This window comes from Thalassophryne amazonica, chromosome 2, assembly GCF_902500255.1.
Source record: "Thalassophryne amazonica chromosome 2, fThaAma1.1, whole genome shotgun sequence".
NCBI lineage: Eukaryota > Metazoa > Chordata > Actinopteri > Batrachoidiformes > Batrachoididae > Thalassophryne > Thalassophryne amazonica.
The window spans coordinates 47,837,637-47,859,550 of record NC_047104.1 but is presented as its reverse complement, the minus strand read 5'-3'; the positions used below and the strand labels follow the sequence as shown (position 1 = coordinate 47,859,550).

The window sequence follows — 21,914 nt, the reverse complement described above, 5'->3', positions numbered from 1 at the left end:
GGCCAGGAAGCCAGTGAAGAGACGCCAAAATGGGTGTAATGTGGTCAAACTTTCTGCTTCCTGTCAAAGGTCTGGCAGCAACATTTTGAACCAATTGGAGACCCCTAATGCTGGACTGCGGTAAACCAGAAAATAGAACATTGCAGTAGTCCAATCTAGAAAAAACAAATGCAATTAACGATGTACACTCTTGTGATTGCCTTGATAACTACATCTGTATGTATTTTTGTGTGTTAGCATGCTATCTTAAGAACATCGAATACAATTTTGACCAAACTTGGTAGACACAGTAGTTGTGGATGGGAAGAATTGTTTTAATGTTTAGACGTGTTCTATAGTCAAGGTCAGAGGTCAGGGTGCCTACACTCATGAAGGGAAATGGTTCATTTTATGCAAATTAGTTCTGATATTTTTTGTGAAGGAATTTGACTGTTTAACAGTCACAACGTGGTTGATACTTTATAATGTGTCTGTGGTTAAAGTTTTAGAGGCAGCATGTTCATAACAGTTGTGAACAAATAATGCATTTTGCAAATATGTGCTCATCAGGTCATGTCAGGTTATTTTATAAGACAGTTTAACCTTGCAGTTGTACCCTTACATGTTGTACGTTAGCTTCACAATGACAACACAACAGCTGCAGCACTGTGCAGATATTTACATTATATACAACTGGGATAATGGCGCGAAAGTGACTGTTTGGGTGTGAGTGAATAAGCCGTTCATCGCCCACAGGCAAGTCACAGGTACCAACTAGTTGTTCAGCTGCACTTCTGACTTCCTGTCAACTTTTGTTCCACTCTTCAGCTTTTCTTGTGGACGTCATCCGTTAATGTTTTTTTTTCCTTTTTTTTTTTTTTTTTTGCAGGAGCGTAACCGGCTTCTGCACAGAGATTTATTAGTCTAGATGACAGGATACCTTGAATAGAATATGGATTTCATGTGACGTAACACTGCCATCTTAAACATTAGCAAAATGTAAGGACTTGCCTACTGCCTCCCCCCACACGCACGTACGCACGCACGCACACACACACACACACACACACACACATTTAAGATATAAATCTTCAGTTTTCCAATAGCCTGTAATGCCAGTGGAGTCCACGCTATGCACAACACATCCTACGTTTGGTTTGGACTTTTTTTTATCCTTGTGTGCAGCAGTGGTGGATTAAACAAAGAAGGTTAGTTATTTATGTTTCATGTATCAATCGTTAGTTTGATGAAAGAATTCGGAGACTTCACGCTATGCACAAAAGGGTTTACATTGGTTTTAAGGTGGAGTTACAACAATACATTTCAGAGCTCAAAATGCCGCAAGGACATAGTTGTCACAGATGTCTTGGTGGCTTCCTTTACTTGTCTCCTTCTTGCATTGTCACTCAGTTTTGTGAGAACTACCTATTCTAGACAGATTTACCAAAACAAGGCTTATTCATTCACTTGGTGTCTAATCCAATATCATCTAAAGAAAACTGGATATGAAAGTGATGTTTCCTGTAACTGTGCCCTGCATTCATTTAACATCTCTATGACTTTATTTCACCATATGAAAAAGTTTTTTTGTTGCTGTTGTTGTTCAATAACATTTTATGAACTAGAAGAACTCAGAGAGTGCAAACTGCCGCCAAGGCCATCGGGTCACTGACGCCATAACATCTACACGCCGTGGAATCATTGAACCTAAAAAAGTCTAACTATGATGTTTGCTCAGTAGTAAAAAAAGTTTCATCTGTTGTGACTGGATAGCATGTATCCTTAGCGCTTGGCATCACAGTTTATTGCAAGTCGCACCTTTCCCAGAAGCTACTGTCATCTGAGCACTGATATTGATATTGCATGTGCTTATAGACAAAAACAAATAAGAGACAAAATTCAATTTATTATTCAACTAAACTGCAAATATATGAATTTTTTAATATTTATGAAACACTTCTCTAAACAAGGCCATAGGGTCACTGATCCTAAAGAGATTCCCTCCTTGGCACAGTGATCTATATCTTTTTGTCTCTTTCTAAAATTGTATATAATAATCATTAGATTATTAATATATAAACAAAAATAAATTTAAGAAATATTACAATTTGAAAACAAATGCACCCAAACGTGATGACAGCTGCAACTGCTTAATGCTAACTTTTAACATTGAAAATGCCATAGACATGCTAACGCATTAGCATCGGGATCCGGATCGTGATCCGGATCACCACTAAAATTTAATAACTTGTTCCTCTTGTCATTTCCAACCACTCCACAAAATTTCATCAAAATCCGTTCAAACCTTTTTGAGTTATCCTGCTGACAAACAGACAAACAAACAAACGTGACCGAAAACATAACCTCCTTGGTGGAGGTAAATATTATTATATAAATGTGATTCTTCTAATGTATTTTAAAATCTGACTTTAAAAATCAAGAGTGCCAATAACGCTGACAAGGACAAAACTCAGAGGTGCCGCTCGTCTGTGTCATGCCCCGCCCAGTTCCAGGCTTTAGCCCTTATTTTTCCTCTTTATTTAGTTCTGTTCCTTTTGCCCCAGCCTTGTTTTATTAATTGCCTTCTTCATCATGTGTTTATTCTATGTTCTATTTTTGCTTTGGCACATTCTTCTGTTACTTTTATACTTCAGCCATGTTCCAGTTCCGTTCTAGTTTTGTTCTATCAGTCTGTGTTTTCATGGTTTATCATTTGGTTATTGTTTGCCTATTGTTTTTGCTGTTCTCATTTCTATTATGTAGTACTGTTATGCCAGGTTTTGTTATCACTTAGTTTCTGTTTTTCTTATAGTTTTGTCTGTCTGTTCCACTTGGTTTTGTCACAATGTGTTATTTCCCATGATTCTGTTTATTATGTTCTGGTATGCTTTTCAGTCCTGATCAAGTTTAGATTTGTGCTCATGTTTTCTTTGTATGATCTTTAGTTGTCATGTCCAGTTTCATTGTTATCACAGTCTCTTTCTGATCACTCATGTCCCACACCTGCACTTTGTCATCACTGTTGGCCACGCCCAATTCAGCTGTCATTTACTTGCCCATTTGTCACCGCCTTTCTGCATCTCTTTTGCCTCTTAGTTGTCACCTGACCACGCCCCCTTCCAGGCCCTTCCTCCTCCACATGCACCTCATTATCTTGTTAACACCTGTTCTTATTTAAACTGCTTCAGTTCACTTCCTCCCTGCTCGTTTGTTGATTCATTCACTCACCAGCACTTTGTTTCAGTCCTGTTTTGCCAAGCCGTGTTTTTTGACTCTGCTCTGTGTACCGGATCCTGCCTTTTGCCTCAGCCCTGACAACTCTGTTTGCTCGTGTACTGACCCTGCTTGTTTTTGACCATGTCCTCTGTCTTGTCCCTGCCCGGTACTTCTGCTCCGCAGACTGCCTTCCTGTTACTGAACCCAGGTCTGAATTAAACCATCCTTTACGCATACGTCCTGTGGTGAGCCTGCATTTGTGTCCAGCCTCTGTCTGTGTCTCGCCTCCGCTCAGTCCTGCCAGGCTGCTTTGTGATAACACTATCTTAGTCTGAAACTAAACAATTAAACTAACTATGCAATAAAATATTGATGTGCAATATCCACTGTTATAAAAGTTCATTAAACAATAAGTAACTACAGAGTAGACAGAGAGAGCACACCTCCCCTAGACACAACATTCATCTGTCTGTCTGTCTGACTGTCTCTCAGCAGGCTATAGATACAATGGCTGCCCTTCAATAAAATATAACTGAAATCCTTCATAACATTTTATATTGACAAACAGACAAATGCTGATGATTAGTTAACTTCTTCAACAGAGCCAGTAAAATTCTTTAAATACCCATCAGCAGTCAACATTTCAATAACCCGATGAAGGGGTGCAAGTTCAGCTACGTACATTACTGCTGCAGATCTTGTAGTGAACGTGTTCTCCTGCACAGGAGGAGGCAGGTAAAGGGCTGTAAGGTCTTTGCTGGTGCTGTGGTTGTCCCGGTTTCTGGCCTCCTGGCTGTAGCTCCTGCTGGACTTGAGCCTGGTGGGTGAAACCAGACTGGTAGAGTGGGGCCCACATGGGGTTATTTTTAGGGATATAGGGTCTGCCATACTGATGGAGGGTGTTGGACAGGCCCAGACCTTTTGTCCTGTGACCTCTCGCAATAGGCTGGTAGGCTTCAGCCACAGCAGAGCGTCTCTGTCTGTGGCTGCCAGGGGAGATCTGGCCTGTATTTGTCTGCAGTGGAGCAACATAAGGCCTTCTCCCATAGCCGTACCTCCCTGGCGTGATGTGATGGATCCTCCTGAAAACACAAACATGAAGAGATCAACACTTAAACTAGGGTAAGTGTACTAATTATGGATCAATCTCTAATCATCCACATGTCTCTGATAGTTAGCCTGGAATTCAAGTTATTCATCATGACCTCCAACAAGGAGTTTACATTTTCTTTGGGTCTTGGCTGAGAATATGTGTGGTATTCTTTGACTACCCTCCAGGTATGTCACATATTACTTTGGTGATACTCCTAAAACTGACCACAAGTACTCTTACATAGCTCATTGTGCATATTTGTTTTATAAATATGCAGGATTATATAACGGCTGAGTGGATCCTTGTCATTTGATTGGTGCTTTGTGACATGGATTATTCATCCCATTTGTGTTGTGTTGCATTTAGCGTGCAATTTGGTTCCATTTAGTGTGCAAATTTGGTTGCATACATTTTGTACCATTGCATGCTGTGAACCCCGCCCACTAGTGGGGGCAGCGTTCAGCAAAACATGCAGAGTTTGTTTTGCTGATGGATGACAATTTGAAGGAGCTAACTGACTGTATTAATTCTTCTAACACACACACACACACACACACACACACACACACACACACACACACACACACACACACACACACACACACACACACACACACACACACACACACACACACACACACACACACACACACAAAACAAATCCACTGTACTGCAAGCCGTCTGGAGGCATGAAGAGCTGTTAGGAGGAAGTTAGAATGAAAAGCTGGACTAATTTCTGACATGATTTTTTTTTTTTTTTCACTGCACTGAGGAAGTACAAGGCCTTTTTTTCTTTTTTTTGGAAGTACACGAAGTCTGGGCACAGAATCACAGACTACATCACCAGAATTATTTTTGGACTCCTATTTAAAGTTTGTGTTCGATTATTGATGTCAAAGAAATTTATTATTAAATTATATTGAAATTGAAACTGTAACTGATACAAAATTTTTTGGTGTTGTTATTGATGATAAACTGTGCTCGAACACGCATATTAATTTAGTTAAATCTAAAATGTCAAAAGCCATTGCAATTTTGCATAAAGCGCGAGATTTCATTTCCCAACACTCATTAACTATTTTATATCATTCATTGTTTGTTCCACATATGACCTACTGCATTGAAGTTTGCGGAAATACATACAAAACTAATACTAATTCAATAGTTTTGTTGCAAAAGAAAGCTATAGGAATTATTTGCAACAAATCATATTGCAAGCCAATGAATCCATTGTTTGCTTGTTTACATATTCTAAAATTCTGGGACTTGGATGACTACATTACAATACAAATTATGTATAAAGTTAAAATTAAGTAAGTAAGTAAGGTTTATTTATATAGCACCTTTCAAGATAGAAATCACAAAGTGCTTCACATAAGAACAGAGAAATTAAAAACAGCAGAAACATAAAACCATAAAAACTAGGTAAAAGCCAGCCTATACAAAAGGGTCTTTAGCTTCACTTTAAATGTTTCAACAGAGCCCACGGAGCGTAGGTCCAAAGGCAATGCATTCCACATTTTAGGTGCCACCACCTCGAAAGCACAGTCTCCCCTGGTCTTCAGTCTTGTCCTAGGCACAACCAATAGGCCCAGGTCTGAAGACCTCAGAGACCTACTTGTCACATAAATAAACTGCTGCTGCAACATGTCCAGGATCTGTTTAAACTGAGAGACTCCAGTTCTAACTTGAGAGGAATTTTATTTTTTTGAGTCACTGTGTCTCTGTTAAAGGGGTTAACACCTGGAACAACTGCCTTGACAACATTAAAGTACTTGGTACTTTGGTGGGTTTTAGGAGGCATTACAAGAATTACAAAATTTCTTGTTATAATTGAAGACTTGGGTTTATTGTTTTTGTTATTGCTTCTGGGATTGTGGATTGTGTGACAGTGTTTATCTGGTAGTATTCTGAAAATTGTGTTTATGGTTGCATGCTTGTATAAATGTGTGTATATAATTTTTATTTTTAGTATAAGGGGTGGGCATTTATAAGCTTTGCTTCTGCCCTCACCCTTTCGGCCACACGGGATCTTTGTAAAGTTGTTTTGTTAGGAGTTTTTTGTTATGAGGTTTTTTTTGCTGTCGAACTGTGTGCCGAATAAATTCATTCATTCATTCATTCATTCATTCAAAGCAGCAGTGACGAACACCAAAATGTAAGTCCCTTTTCTGTTGTTTATAAATGAATATAATAGCAAATGACAAGGATCTATTTTAGCCGTTATATAAAACAAATAATGAATGTTTTTACATTCTTTCAATGGAACGAATCTTTAATTCGGTGAAAGCTGGAACAAACCATTCAACGAGGTGACGCAATTATCGATGCATCTTGATGCCTTTGTTTTTCTATATATGATTTCTTTTTCTCCCCGTGTGACTATTTGGTAATTTTCAAAGCAAAGAATTTGGAATGATCTATAACTAATTAATTTGTAACACATTGCCGTGTGCGGCACCTTGCCGTGTGCGGCTTGTGATCATGGATTAACGTCCAGATGGAGCATGTAATCACACATCCATTGACAGTTCACCTCATGTCAGAAGATTCATCTGAATTATGCCATCATGGCTGTTAGATCCCGTCCACACGGCCGCCTTGCGCATCAACGCATCACGGAGGCATAATCGGGACATTTCTACATGATCAGACTGCACCAAATGCTGGTGAGTTGCCATTTCGGATGCTAGTTCGTATGCCATTCGACCTAGCACTCACACAGCAGTACAACCGCTGTACGAATATTCCCCAGTTCGAATGCACACAACAGTAGTGTGCCTGTTCTCTACATTCGTGCTGCCCTGCCAATTTGGAGTATTTCGTGCAGTTCGTGCTTCAGGTCAAATGCAGTTCGAATGCAGGCTGAATTGCATGAATGATGTTGGAATGTCCATACGAATGCAGTATGACTGACTCCACCACCGTTCGGATTTTTTCCAACACAAGCAACACGTGAATGTGCGAATGCTGTATGAGGCGTTCAAGTACAGTTCGAATGCAGCACGAATTACACGAATGTCGTACGCCATTTGTGCTCTAGTGTGACAGGGGTATTGACCTTTGTGTTGCAGACCAAGCACTCAACACAGACAAAACTATTCAATTTATTAATCCTATTAGCTCAACCAATAATTTGCCCCACTTTTTACCAAAATTGGAGCAACTTCAACTTCTGACCACTGTACAAACTGGAATTGACCATTTTCAAGTTGTGCTGCTGAGACTTCCAGTTAGTGAGCCTCTTGCTCATGTGTTTGGCGTCATTAGAAAAAACAGCTTGTTATGACGCCTCGCAACTAACTGGGCTAGTTACCGTGTTTATGAAGCGTTGTGTGTTCTCCAAAAAAAAGAGAAAATTAAAAAGCGAAACAGTCTGCGAGTCTGAGCAAAAAAACAGAAGAGTGACAGACTTCTGTTGACAGGAGCTTCTTTCAGAGACTGTTCGTCAGTGTGGTCCCAGTGTGAGGGGAGTGCTGAATGCCTCACACCGGCCAGAGAGACAGCAGCCGAGTGAATAGGAAGCTTCGACTGTGGGTGCCTGGCTGCCGGATTAATAGTCACTCCCGGTTGTTATGACACCTCACGGAGCGGCTAAAGGGTTGGATGTTATCACACTTCATGAAGCGGCTGACCGATCGAAGCTGGACGCCGGTTAAACGATGTCTCCGAAAGTCAACATAAGTCCAGCTTTCTTGTTTCGTTTTGGCTTCAGTGTCCTCCGTTAGTGCCGTGTGACCGGGGCTTTGTTGCTAGGAAAGTTCAATGACCAAAATACCAACATTTTGGGTGCAATAAACCTGCTTTCACTATTATTTGATTTCTTTGTGTGATTGACATTGTTATTCAAGCATTCAAAAGGCTATTCCTACCTCCACACAACTCCAAACAGCAATGAGAAAGTTTCTTGACAGTTCTTGTTATTGAACGAAACTGCGTCTCCCTAACTGGATAGAGTTATGACGTCATCACGCATGCGCGTAGGCGCTGTCTAGCAGGATCTTCAAAATCCCCCAATGACCTTTCTCACCAGTTTTGATATTTTTACCCCATACCTCTTTAAGTTAAATTAATAAAATTAAATTTTGTCCCCTGTGTAATTCTTCAATTGACCCCTACCTGGCCACCTATTGAAAATTCAAGTGGACACTGCTTTTTCATAAGAGTAATGTCAAAGGAGTATTTGCACCAAATTCAGCACTTGCATCAACATTTGAAGAATTCCTTTGTAAATTCTGTTCTCTGCTGCACCAAGGACTCCTAAAGATCAAGAAATAATTTTTATCATTATGATATTTCAGTACTTGCGTTTGTTTTATACCTTTAAAGGAAAGCCACTGTCTCACTAAGAGTGGAACAATACCTGTGCCCACCAGACCGCGCCTCCTTCTGCCTCCTCAGCACTGCATGGCTGCTACTGTTGGAGAATGCAGCTGGATCACGGTGCAGAGGGACTGTTGGCCGCAGTGCTGAAATTACAAGCCCCGGCTGCTGAAGGTGCACTCCAGATCTTCTGGGAGGGTACTGGGATGGAGTATACATTGGCAGACAGGGCCTTTTTTGCTCCTGAACACCTATCCCGCAGGTCTGGGAGCAGGGTGACCAGGGCCCCCAAGTCCCCCAGGAGCCCTGAACCTCTTCAACCTCTACCCTGAACTCCTGTTGGGGTTCCGGCCTCTGTGGGACCTGTATAGAAATGCAACACCCACAACTGATAAAACAAAAGCATACAAGATGTGAGGCAGTATCATTAAATATCAGAGCCAGTTAATGGAATGTGTCCACTAAAAAGGCTTTAATCCCCTCAGAGTACAGTCAGCTCAGATCAGGGCCTCGACTAATTTACATGACTATCCTGCTCCTCATGTTTCCATCACTGCTCAAGAAACAGACCTCTATTCAGTCCTGATCTGAATGATTAGCAGGTGTCTGGTAGTGGACTATCCCCTGTTGGCTTCCTACATTTCTCACTGGTGAGATGAATGAGCAGTGATCACTTCACCCTCTGTTTGAGGAACCTGGACAGGCTGGCTTTAGCTGAGGAGTTGCTTGGAAATACTGCTCTTTAGAAAGCACTTTGTCCCTGTTCTCAGCAGCCACTCTGGGCAAACACATGAGCGCAGTCAAAGCTTAGCTGCTTTTGAGTTTTAGCGGATGGAAAGACAACACAGGAGCAGGAGGGAGTGTTGGCAGGGAGCTCCGTTAGTGACAATCACCAGCACACAGCCATTCAAAGAGACCTCAGACTCCCAGTAACTCCCCTGCACTGCCTTTGTAACTCAACGCCACTGTCATCTCCAGGGTCAGCCATAGGCCACACAGCTGGAGTCCTAGTGGAAACTCTTGGAGCCGACTTCCAAAGATCTCTTCAACAGAAGGCTACTGACACAGACAAGCCCTCCCCAGCAGACAGGATAGTTGACATGTCAGTTGTCCTGATCCACCGGTTCCTCCCATGTGTTTCATGTGGTTCCAGGGTTCAAGATGTGGGTTGCTGACAGCTGGTATAAGACTTCACTATCCTGCTAAAATTATCAGATCTTTTCTCTCTTACTCTTCTTACCAGTTAACAGTTTAAAGAGGGGCTATCTTAATAATTATTTTATTTGAAAAAACATACTAAAAATATGCATAATTATTAATGGAAAATGCTAATTTTGAAAATAACTGTAAAAATTGTTTTATTTAACACTTAGAAAACACCGTTAAACAAAAAAAATTATTTTAAAGATGTCCCTTTTAACACCCTGCTCAGGTTGCTCTGGGATTCCTCACTAGTCATCAGACTGGGCCAGAACAAAGTCTTTACAGTTGGACAGCAGAAAGCAAACTCCCAGAGAGCCGAGTTTAAAAGACTACACTAATGTTTAAAGTGGATATTTAGACACGATAACGCAAGTGTCTTTGCAGATCAATGTGCAAAAAGAAACTGAAAAAAACACCACAAGCTTTCAAGCGAGGACAACCACCGTAAGGGTGAGAATGTCAAACAAATCACACGTATCAGAACAACACACAGCTCACCTTCCTGTGGTCTGTTGTGCTCTGGCAGGCAAGACGGTTTGTCAAAACCAACAGCAGCAGCACAGAAACTCTGCAGACAATCGACAATGGCAATGACACAGAAATCAGCAACATCACTGGCAAGTAAGTCAGTTAAATTAAAGAACCACAAAAAAAGGTGAGATTTCTGTGGTTTATATGGTAGCTGACAGAGATTACGACAGAAATATAAGTCTACACATACAGTATACCAACAGATATTAATATTAAAGCAGGATTTTCTTAAAAAGATGTGACATTTCAGCTACAGTTTGCCAGAAGACACACAGGAGACTCGAGCCTAGATATGTTTTTTCTTGTTTGAAAGTCCTTCTCTGGTCCCTTCCACCATGGAACTGTGACCTGTTACACTACGGACAGTTTCCCCAATCACAGTGTTTTGTCATTCAGAGTTGTAATGAGTGTCTTGGTGGCTTCCCTTGCTAGTCTTCTTCTTTCACTGTAGCTCAATTTTTGGAACCTGTGACGTCTGAAAGATTTACTTGGGATGCCACTTTTTCTTGTCTGATACCATACTAATACTGGGACCTTCAGTATCCGCCGATACGATATCAGTCCAATACCTTTTTCCTCAACTAACCTGTTCATAGACACGCTTGTCTGAATGTACTTCGCTAGCCTAAGATTTACCACTAGGATTTACCATAGAGTAAATAATGTAATGCTGCATTTCTCAATGACTGATGTAAATTAAGTCTAAGATATAGTCACTGTCTTGGAAATGTTCATGTATCCATCCCTCTGCCTTGTCTAAAGAAAGCTGCTCGTAAAAGTGATGCTTTATATTCGCAATAATCCTTGTATTTAGTTTGTCAGTGTATAAAAATGATTGTAATTCCTTAATGGGTAATGCAGTATTTTTGTTCAACCTTTTAAAATCAAGCTGAACAAGCACATCTTGGCTGTTTCATTTCAATGTCATTGCTGCGGTATTCAGTTACTGTCCAAAAAGCTTTTTGCTGTTATTGTTTTTTTTGTTATTGATATATAAATGTCTCCTGGTGATCATTTAAGTCTATCAATCATACACAGAAACAGTGTGGTAATTTTGTTTAGAGTGGACAATTGATATTTAAAATTACAGTTTCTGTTGATATACTCAACACTGCATTTAATCTATTATTAGACTCTATTGGCTTTGCTCAAAAAGTAAATGAGTCCACCCACCACTTTAATCATATCTTAGATCTTGTTCTGACTTATGGTATGGAAATAGAAGACTTAACAGTATTCCCTGAAAACTCCCTTCTGTCTGATCATTTCTTAATAACATTTACATTTACTCTGATGGACTACCCAGCAGTAGGGAATAAGTTTCATTACACTAGAAGTCTTTCAGAAAGCGCTGTAACTAGGTTTAAGGATATGATTCCTTCTTTATGTTCTCTAATGCCATATACCAACACAGTGCAGAGTAGCTACCTAAACTCTGTAAGGGAGATAGAGTATCTCGTCAATAGTTTTACATCCTCATTGAAGACAACTTTGGATGCTGTAGCTCCTCTGAAAAAGAGAGCCTTAAATCAGAAGTGTCTGACTCCGTGGTATAACTCGCAAACTCGTAGCTTAAAGCAGATAACCCGTAAGTTGGAGAGGAAATGGCGTCTCACTAATTTAGAAGATCTTCACTTAGCCTGGAAAAAGAGTCTGTTGCTCTATAAAAAAGCCCTCCGTAAAGCTAGGACATCTTTCTACTCATCACTAATTGAAGAAAATAAGAACAACCCCAGGTTTCTTTTCAGCACTGTAGCCAGGCTGACAAAGAGTCAGAGCTCTATTGAGCTGAGTATTCCATTAACTTTAACTAGTAATGACTTCATGACTTTCTTTGCTAACAAAATTTTAACTATTAGAGAAAAAATTACTCATAACCATCCCAAAGACGTATCGTTATCTTTGGCTGCTTTCAGTGATGCCGGTATTTGGTTAGACTCTTTCTCTCCGATTGTTCTGTCTGAGTTATTTTCATTAGTTACTTCATCCAAACCATCAACATGTTTATTAGACCCCATTCCTACCAGGCTGCTCAAGGAAGCCCTACCATTATTTAATGCTTCGATCTTAAATATGGTCAATCTATCTTTGTTAGTTGGCTATGTACCACAGGCTTTTAAGGTGGCAGTAATTAAACCATTACTTAAAAAGCCATCACTTGACCCAGCTATCTTAGCTAATTATAGGCCAATCTCCAACCTTCCTTTTCTCTCAAAAATTCTTGAAAGGGTAGTTGTAAAACAGCTAACTGATCATCTGCAGAGGAATGGTCTATTTGAAGAGTTTCAGTCAGGTTTTAGAATTCATCATAGTACAGAAACAGCATTAGTGAAGGTTACAAATGATCTTCTTATGGCCTCGGACAGTGGACTCATCTCTGTGCTTGTTCTGTTAGACCTCAGTGCTGCTTTTGATACTGTTGACCATAAAATTTTATTACAGAGATTAGAGCATGCCATAGGTATTAAAGGCACTGCGCTGCGGTGGTTTGAATCATATTTGTCTAATAGATTACAATTTGTTCATGTAAATGGTTAATCTTCTTCACAGACTAAAGTTAATTATGGAGTTCCACAAGGTTCTGTGCTAGGACCAATTTTATTCACTTTATACATGCTTCCCATAGGCAGTATTATTAGACGGTATTGCTTAAATTTTCATTGTTACGCAGATGATACCCAGCTTTATCTATCCATGAAGCCAGAGGACACACACCAATTAGCTAAACTGCAGGATTGTCTTACAGACATAAAGACATGGATGACCTCTAATTTCCTGCTTTTAAACTCAGATAAAACTGAAGTTATTGTACTTGGCCCCACAAATCTTAGAAACATGGTGTCTAACCAGATCCTTACTCTGGATGGCATTACCCTGACCTCTAGTAATACTGTGAGAAATCTTGGAGTCATTTTTGATCAGGATATGTCATTCAAAGCGCATATTAAACAAATATGTAGGACTGCTTTTTTGCATTTACGCAATATCTCTAAAATCAGAAAGGTCTTGTCTCAGAGTGATGCTGAAAAACTAATTCATGCATTTATTTCCTCTAGGCTGGACTATTGTAATTCATTATTATCAGGTTGTCCTAAAAGTTCCCTAAAAAGCCTTCAGTTAATTCAAAATGCTGCAGCTAGAGTACTGACGGGGACTAGAAGGAGAGAGCATATCTCACCCATATTGGCCTCTCTTCATTGGCTTCCTGTTAATTCTAGAATAGAATTTAAAATTCTTCTTCTTACTTATAAGGTTTTGAATAATCAGGTCCCATCTTATCTTAGGGACCTCGTAGTACCATATCACCCCAATAGAGCGCTTCGCTCTCAGACTGCAGGCTTACTTGTAGTTCCTAGGGTTTGTAAGAGTAGAATGGGAGGCAGAGCCTTCAGCTTTCAGGCTCCTCTCCTGTGGAACCAGCTCCCAATTCAGATCAGGGAGACAGACACCCTCTCTACTTTTAAGATTAGGCTTAAAACTTTCCTTTTTGCTAAAGCTTATAGTTAGGGCTGGATCAGGTAACCCTGAACCATCCCTTAGTTATGCTGCTATAGACGTAGACTGCTGGGGGGTTCCCATGATGCACTGTTTCTTTCTCTTTTTGCTCTGTATGCACCACTCTGCATTTAATCATTAGTGATCGATCTCTGCTCCCCTCCACAGCATGTCTTTTTCCTGGTTCTCTCCCTCAGCCCCAACCAGTCCCAGCAGAAGACTGCCCCTCCCTGAGCCTGGTTCTGCTGGAGGTTTCTTCCTGTTAAAAGAGAGTTTTTCCTTCCCACTGTAGCCAAGTGCTTGCTCACAGGGGGTCGTTTTGACCGTTGGGGTTTTACATAATTATTGTATGGCCTTGCCTTACAATATAAAGCGCCTTGGGGCAACTGTTTGTTGTGATTTGGCGCTATATAAAAAAATTGATTGATTGATTGATTGATTGATGAAGGAAAAATAAAAATACACTTAATACAAGATTTTAACAACAGAGTGGAGTTCGGAGATTACCTGACAGCCCACACACCAACTCCCTGCATGTTCCCTGGATTCTATGTGCTGGATGCCTAAATTAAAAGAGAAAGTTTGTATTAGAGCATTTTATATATACAGTAGAACTCGCCTAAACCGTCATCGTATAAACCAGATCTTCACACTTAGCGGACAAAAGCAAAAGTACTGTTGTGTGGGCCGCCAGAAGAGGAGGTACTGCTGGCCCACCACCAGAGGGCACCCTGCCTGAAGTGCGGGCTTCAGGCACGAGAGGGCGCTGCGGCCTACAGGAACAGCCGAGGTGACAGCTGTCACTCATCAACTATGACAGCTGTCACCGATCATCTGCATCTCACCCGGGATAAAAGCAGGATGACACCTCCACCACATCGCCGAGATATCGACTTCTGTGAGAGGTAATATTCTCTGCCAGCATTCTGTGATTTCACGAGCTATTGTGTTGCAGCTGTCAACCAGAGGACCGGCGTGGGTGGACGACTGTTTCGTCCTTCGTCTCGTCAGATAAGTGGTTAAACAGACGCTGCACGAGTGTGTTAAAGGTGGAGGTGGAATTCCCACCATTATTGTTACGGGGTGTACACACACCCACACTTGACTGTCTTTGTTCTCCGCCAGCAGTACCAGCTCCCACACGCTGAGACGGTGGCCACCTGGGGACTTCAGGACTTGGCGGCTCCAGTATCCTTCGGGTTCGGTGGCGGTGGAAATCGTGTGGTTCCGGTTCATCTCCAGACGGGCGTCTCCTATCGTCAAGCCTGCCCACACGACACCTTCATTAATTGACTTGTATTCATTCTGTAATCTGCTGTGTGTGGTTGTGACATTCACAACAGTAAAGTGTTCTAATTTAACTCCCTCTATTGTCCGTTCATTTACGCCGCCTGTTGTGGGTCCGTGTCACTACACTTTCCCAACAAGTCCCAATGCTTTTGTAATTTTTTCCATGTAATAAACACTGAATTTATTATTTTAACAGATTTTCACTCACATTGGACAAAACGTCCTGTCTGATCACAATGCATTTTCATGAAAAACCGCCTGGATGTGCTCAGTAACAGATGTACGAAATGAAGTTCAGCACAGACATACTCAGATTCGATCTCTGCTCCCCTCCACAGCATGTCTTTTTCCTGGTTCTCTCCCTCAGCCCCAACCAGTCCCAGCAGAAGACTGCCCCTCCCTGAGCCTGGTTCTGCTGGAGGTTTCTTCCTGTTAAAAGGGAGTTTTTCCCTCCCACTGTAGCCAAGTGCTTGCTCACAGGGGGTCGTTTTGACCGTTGGGGTTTTACATAATTATTGTATGGCCTTGCCTTACAATATAAAGCGCCTTGGGGCAACTGTTTGTTGTGATTTGGCGCTATATAAAAAAATTGATTGATTGATTGATTGATTCAAGGAAAGTGGGTACCGTATTCCCTTGATTAAAAGCCTGGCCGTTTATTTTTCGAAACATGTTATATATATATTTGACCGGTCTTTGGAGGGATCATCACTGTGGATAATTATGAATGATGATTTCTTCATCTGGAGAGAGTTCGGAATCTTTTTTTACCTCCTCTGGCTGCTGCATGTCACCGATGAGGGCATACGATTCTGTGCCCCGATGATCATGTACGATTCAAAGTTTTTGAATGTGACCTTCCTCTTTAGATCCTTACTGCCGGATTGGATCTAAAGCATAACATCCAAAAACTTTGAATCATCCAGAATCGTCCGCACTGATGAAGCCCTCATTGCTGACATGCAGCAGCCGGAGGAGGGGGAAAAAAAAAAGATCCCGAACCCACTCCAGACAAAGAAATCACCATCCAGGAAGGAATCACACTTAAAATGGTTTAAACTATTGTAATATGGCAAAGTAAGTGGAGTTTGTTTGGTCAACCTCATTAACTTGCAGTCTGATTTTGAAAATAAACTGAATGGTATTAAAAATCTAAAATTTTAAAGGAAACTGCATTTTCAGTCTCTAACTAGATCTTTTTGCCCACAGCACAAAGCCCAAGGTGAAATTCCAGCCTTACATCCCACGGCACTGCAGTTCCCAAGAAGACACTGACTCAGGAAAAAAAACAAATGACTTCTCCCCACTTGACCATGTCAGTTGACCTGTGACCTCTTGCTCCTTATGATGGAGCCTCCCTGCTGAAAAAATGCATCCCCCCTTTGGACCTCCTGTCTAAGGTCGAGTCAGAAAAAAACTTTCATCTCTTACCCCAAAGCCAATAAATCAAACATACAGCGTGAATGGAACAACAACAGTACTGCAGCATTCATCACCCAAATGATAAAAACAGGCAACACTTCAAAAACAACACAAAATCAGCCTAACGACCACGTGATAATTATGACTCTTATAGTGCAGCCAGAAAGTATTCACCGCGTTGCACTTTTTTCACATTTTTTTTTTTAGGTTATAGCCTTACTCCAAAAAGGATCAAATTTATTCATTTTTTCCTCAAAATTCTACACACAACAGCCCATAATGACAATGTGAGAAAAGTTGTTTTTTTAGATTTTTGCAAATTTACTAAAACTTTCAAAAACTAAGAAATCACATGTACATAAGTATTCACAGCCTTTGCCATGAAGTATAAAATTGAGCTCAGATGCATCCTGTTTCCACTGATCTTCCCTGAGATGAATCTACAGCTTAATTGGAGTAAATTCAGTTGATTGGACATGATTTGGAAAGACACACACCTGTCTACATGTAAGGTCCCACAGTTGACAAAGCATAAAGTCAAAGGAATTGTCTGTAGACCTCCGAGACAGGATTGTCTTGAGGCACAAATCTGTGGAAGGGTACAGAAACATTTGTGCTACTTTGAAGGTCCCAATGAGCACAGTGACCTCCATCATCTGTAAATGGAAGAAGTTTGGATCCACGAGGATGCTTCCTAGAGCTGGCTGACTGTCTAAACTGAGTGACTGGGGAAGAAGGGCCTTAGTCAGGGAGGTGACCAAGAACTCTGTCAGAGCTAAAGGCATTCCTCTGTGGAAAGAGGAGAACCTTCCAGAAGAACAACCATCTCTGCAGCAATCCACCAATCAGTATGGTAGAGTGGCCAGATGGAAGACACTCCTTAATGAAAGGCACATGACAGCCCACCTGGAGTTTGCCAAAAGGCATCTGAAGGACTCTCAGACCATGAGAAACAAAATTTTCTGGTCTGATGGGGCAACGATTGAACTCTTTGGTGTGAATGCCAGACGTCATGTTTGGAGGAAACCAGGCACCATCCCTACATTGAAGCATGGTGGTGACAGCATCATGCTGTGGGGATGTTTTTCAGCATCAGGAACTGGGAGACTAGTCAGGATTGAGGGAGACATGAATGCAGCAATGTACAGAGACATCCTGGATGAATACCTGCTCCAAAACGCTCTTGACCTCAGACTGGGGCGACGGTTTATTTATCATTTTTCAACAGGAAAATGACACTTGGTGATGTTGTGACGTTTTGTTTGTATGTGCCTTTTTAATTCTGTTATACGTTTGTTGTATTTTTGGGAGTTCTTCTTCCTTAATTGTACTGTGAAACACTTTGAACACCGCCTGGCTGTTGTAAATGTATGAATAATTGTATGATTGTATGAATAAATGCTGATTGATTGATTGATTGATTGATAGTAATCTTATCAAACAAACATGTAGGTTCTGATATCAAGTTGGGATAAAAGCAAAGAAAAGGTAAAAATGTGCAAAAAAAAAAATACAAATACCACACATATTAAGCAGTACAACTAAATTTGGGGGTGGGGGTGCAGTCATGGAATCCCTAAATTCCTTGCAATTGAATGTTGAGAAACATTGTTCTTAAACCTTTGGACTATTTTTTCATGCAGTTGTTCACAAAGTGGTGATCCTCACCCTAACTTGCTTGTGAATGGCTGAGCCTTTTGGGGATGCTCCTTTTATACCCAATCATGACACTCACATGTTTCCAATTAGGTGTTCTTTGAACATTCATCAACTTTCCCAGTCTTTTTTGCCCTGTCCCAACTTTTTTGAAATGTGTTGCAGGCATCCATTTCAAAATGAGCAAATACAGTATTTGCACAAAAACAATACAGTTTATCAGTTTGAAAATTAAATATCTTGTCTTTGTGGTGTATTCAACTGAATATACTGTAGGTTGAAGAGGATTTGCAAATCATTGTATTCTGTTTTATTTACATTTTACACAATGTCCCAATTTCATTGGAATTGGGGTTGTAACAGGCACTTGACATCAACTTTCAGATGCATTTTTACACATTTGCATCTACAGTAAAACTCGCCTAAACCGTCATCGTATAAACCAGATACTCGCATTCACCAGACAATAGCAAAAGTGCCAATGCTTTTGTATGGTTTTCCATGTAATAAACACATACCAGATTTTGTATAACGGATTTTTGCTCACATCGGACAAAATGTCTCCTCCCATTGCAATGCGTTTTCATTTAAAAACCCCTCACATGTACTGGACAGAGCAGTGTGGATGTGCACAGTAACAGAGGTATGAAATGAAGTTCAGCACTGACACTCGCTGATTCGGTTTAAGCGGGTACCTTCTTACTTCCTTGATTAAAAGCCCGGCCATTTATTTTTTTCAAACCATGCTCTGACCCAGCACCTACACAACGCAGGCCATAATTCAAGGCCGGTGAGTATTAACAAAATGCTGCTTTCTGCCTGCACTGTAATATGGTGTTATGTTTCACACATATCCTTGGAAGAGGTGAACCAAAAACGCTGTAGATAAGAGCCCTCTGCATGGCTGTGAACCCTCTCCATAGCCCAGTCGAAACAATAGAGACTACAAGGGCGGTGATTGGTCACTTTTTCGGTTTCACTCATTCATCTCCCGTCAAATTTTTAAAGTTTTTGCAGTGTGCATGCCAATTACATTTTGATCATGGATCAAATAGAGGAACGTTAGGCAGAAAAGTCCGCAAATATGACCAACTTCACAACACGTCAAAAACTACAAAGACACTCAAATTGACCCACAATTCATGGAGGGAAATTGCACATGTACCGTAACGTTGGTTTGGAGATTGATGATTGTATGAAGAAGTGGAGCTCGTTGAGGGATAAATTAATCCAGAAAAGCCACTGTTCCTCTGTCAAATTGCATTAAGACACCCACCAACACTACAGAGGACTTTAAAAGGGTCACGCGCACATTGACGTCACTGCATGGCGTTGACATCATTGCATTGCATTATGGAGTTGTAGAAGCACATATCTGGCTTTTGGATTTTAAGGTATCACTCTGCAACAGACAGAAAAAAAGAGTGACACAACTAAATGTAATCCTTTTAATGCACATAATGCCCGGCGGTTATTTAAGGAAGGCGTTTATGTTTTCAGACAAAGTTTTTAACCTGGTCATTAAATGAGGCAGGCCCCTATTCAAGGAATCATGGAAGCATGTCAGGCTAGTAAGCCGTTACACAGACACCTCCATTTTGGATTTGGCACAGTGCACTCTGAGATTGTTTGGGGACAAACAAAACATCCCATGTGCACGAACGTGTTGTATAAGTTGTGATCCTTGGGTGTGATCTAGTAATTAAGCCATAAAACCCAGCAGAATCTAATCATCGTATTCATTTGTCATCCCAGTGTGTGCGTGAGCCTTATGAAATGGGTAGTGCTGATCGATGTGCAATTTTTAAATAATTAATTTGTATTTTATTGCATGAAAGAAGTATTTGATCCAACAGAAAAACCGACCTTAATATTTGGTACAGAAACCTTTGTTTGCAGTTCCAGGGGTCAGTCATTTCCTGTAGTTCTCGACCAAGTTTGCACACTGCAGCAGGGATTTGGTCCACTCCGCCGCATAGATCGTCTCCAGATCTTTCAGGTTTGGAGTTTCAGCTACCTCCAAAGAGTTTCTATTGAGTTGAGGTCTGGAGACTGGCTCTGCCTCTCCAGGACCTTGAAATGTTTCTTATGGACCCACTTCTTAGTTGCCCTGGCTGTGTGTTGGGGGTCATTGTCATGCTGGAAGACCCAGCCACGACCCATCTTCAATGCTCTTACTGAGGGAAAGAGGTTGTTTGCCAAAATCTCAGGATACATGACCCCATCCATCCTCCTTTCAATACGTTGCAGTCGTCCTGTCCCCTTTGCAGAAAAGCACCCCCAAAAATGATGTTTTCACACCCATGCTTCACGGTTGAGGCGGTGTTCTTGGGGTTGTTCTCATCCTCCAAATACTGTGAGTTGAGTTGATGCCAAAAGCTCTATTTTGGTTTCATCTGACCACATGACCTTCTCCCATGCCTTCTCTGGATCATCCAGATGATCACTGGTGAATTTCAAATGGCCCTGGACATGTGCTGATTCATCATGGAAATCGAATTAATCATTCGATGCATGATTTCCACGATGAATCATGCTTAATCGCATTGTTATACGCAAAATCCAAAAATGAATTCAAAAGTAGTGCTTTTTTTACTTAAACTATTTTAATTACAAGTTATTTAATCCATCCATCCATCCATTTTCTTCTGCTTTATCCGGAGTCGGGTCGCGGGGGCAGCAGCTCAAGCAAAGCCGCCCAGACCTCCCGATCCACACACACCTCCCCCAGCTCCTCCGGGGGAACCCCAAGGCGTTCCCAAGCCAGCCGAGAGATGTAGTCCCTCCAGGGTCTTCCCCGGGGCCTCCTCCCAATGGGACGTGCCCGGAACACCTCCCGCGAGGCGTCCAGGGGGCATCCGGAAAAGGTGCCCGAGCCACCTCAACTGACTCCTTTCGACGTGGAGGAGCAGCGGCTCGACTCCGAGCTCCTCCTGAGTGACCGAGCTCCTCACCCTATCTCTAAGGGAGCGCCCAGCCACCCTGCGGAGGAAACTCATCTCGGCCACTTGTACTCGCGATCTCGTTCTTTCAGTCACGAGCCAAATCGCATGACCATAGGTGAGGATCGGAACGTCGATCGATCGGTAAATCGAGAGCTTTGCCCCCCTACTCAGCTCTCTCTTCACCACAACGGACCGATACAGCGACCGCATCACTGCAGATGCTGCACCGATCCGTCTATTGATCTCACACTCTATCTGTCCCTCACTCGTGAACAAGACCCCGAGATACTTAAACTCCTCCACTTGAGGCAAGGACACTCCACCGACCTGAAGAGGGCAAAGCACCTTTTTCCGGTCGAGAACCATGGCCTCGGATTTGGATGTGCTGATTTTCATCCAGGAAGCTTCACACTCGGCCGCAAACCGCCCCAGTGCACGCTGAAGGTCCTGATTTGACGAAGCCAACAGAACCACATCGTCCGCAAACAGCAGAGATGAGATTCTGTGGTTCCCAAACCAGACCCCCTCTACACCCTGGCTGCGCCTAGAAATTCTGTCCATAAAAATAATGAACAGAACCGGTGACAAAGGGCAGCCCTGGCGGAGGCCAACGTGCACTGGAAACAGGTTTGACTTACTACCGGCAATGCAAACCAAGCTCCTGCTGCGGTCGTACAGGGACCGGATAGCCCTTAGCAAAGGACCCCGGACCCCGTACTCCTGGAGCACTCCCCACACGGTGCCCTGAGGGACACGGTCGA

The 21,914-nt window shown here is 41.8% G+C and overlaps 1 protein-coding gene across 1 annotated transcript in view; it reads right to left on the bottom strand.

The window, feature by feature from the left end:
• Positions 1-21,914, bottom strand: part of adamtsl7 (ADAMTS-like 7) — a 149,650-nt gene that overhangs the window by 122,694 nt on the left and 5,042 nt on the right. The window contains exons 2-5 of the mRNA XM_034185762.1: positions 14,348-14,403; positions 10,313-10,382; positions 8,652-8,974; positions 3,878-4,277 (exon numbers count right to left, since the gene is read on the bottom strand). Coding sequence (XP_034041653.1) covers positions 3,878-4,277; positions 8,652-8,974; positions 10,313-10,382; positions 14,348-14,376 — 822 coding nt within the window. The 5' untranslated portion in view covers positions 14,377-14,403. The remainder of the gene's footprint in view (positions 1-3,877; positions 4,278-8,651; positions 8,975-10,312; positions 10,383-14,347; positions 14,404-21,914) is intronic.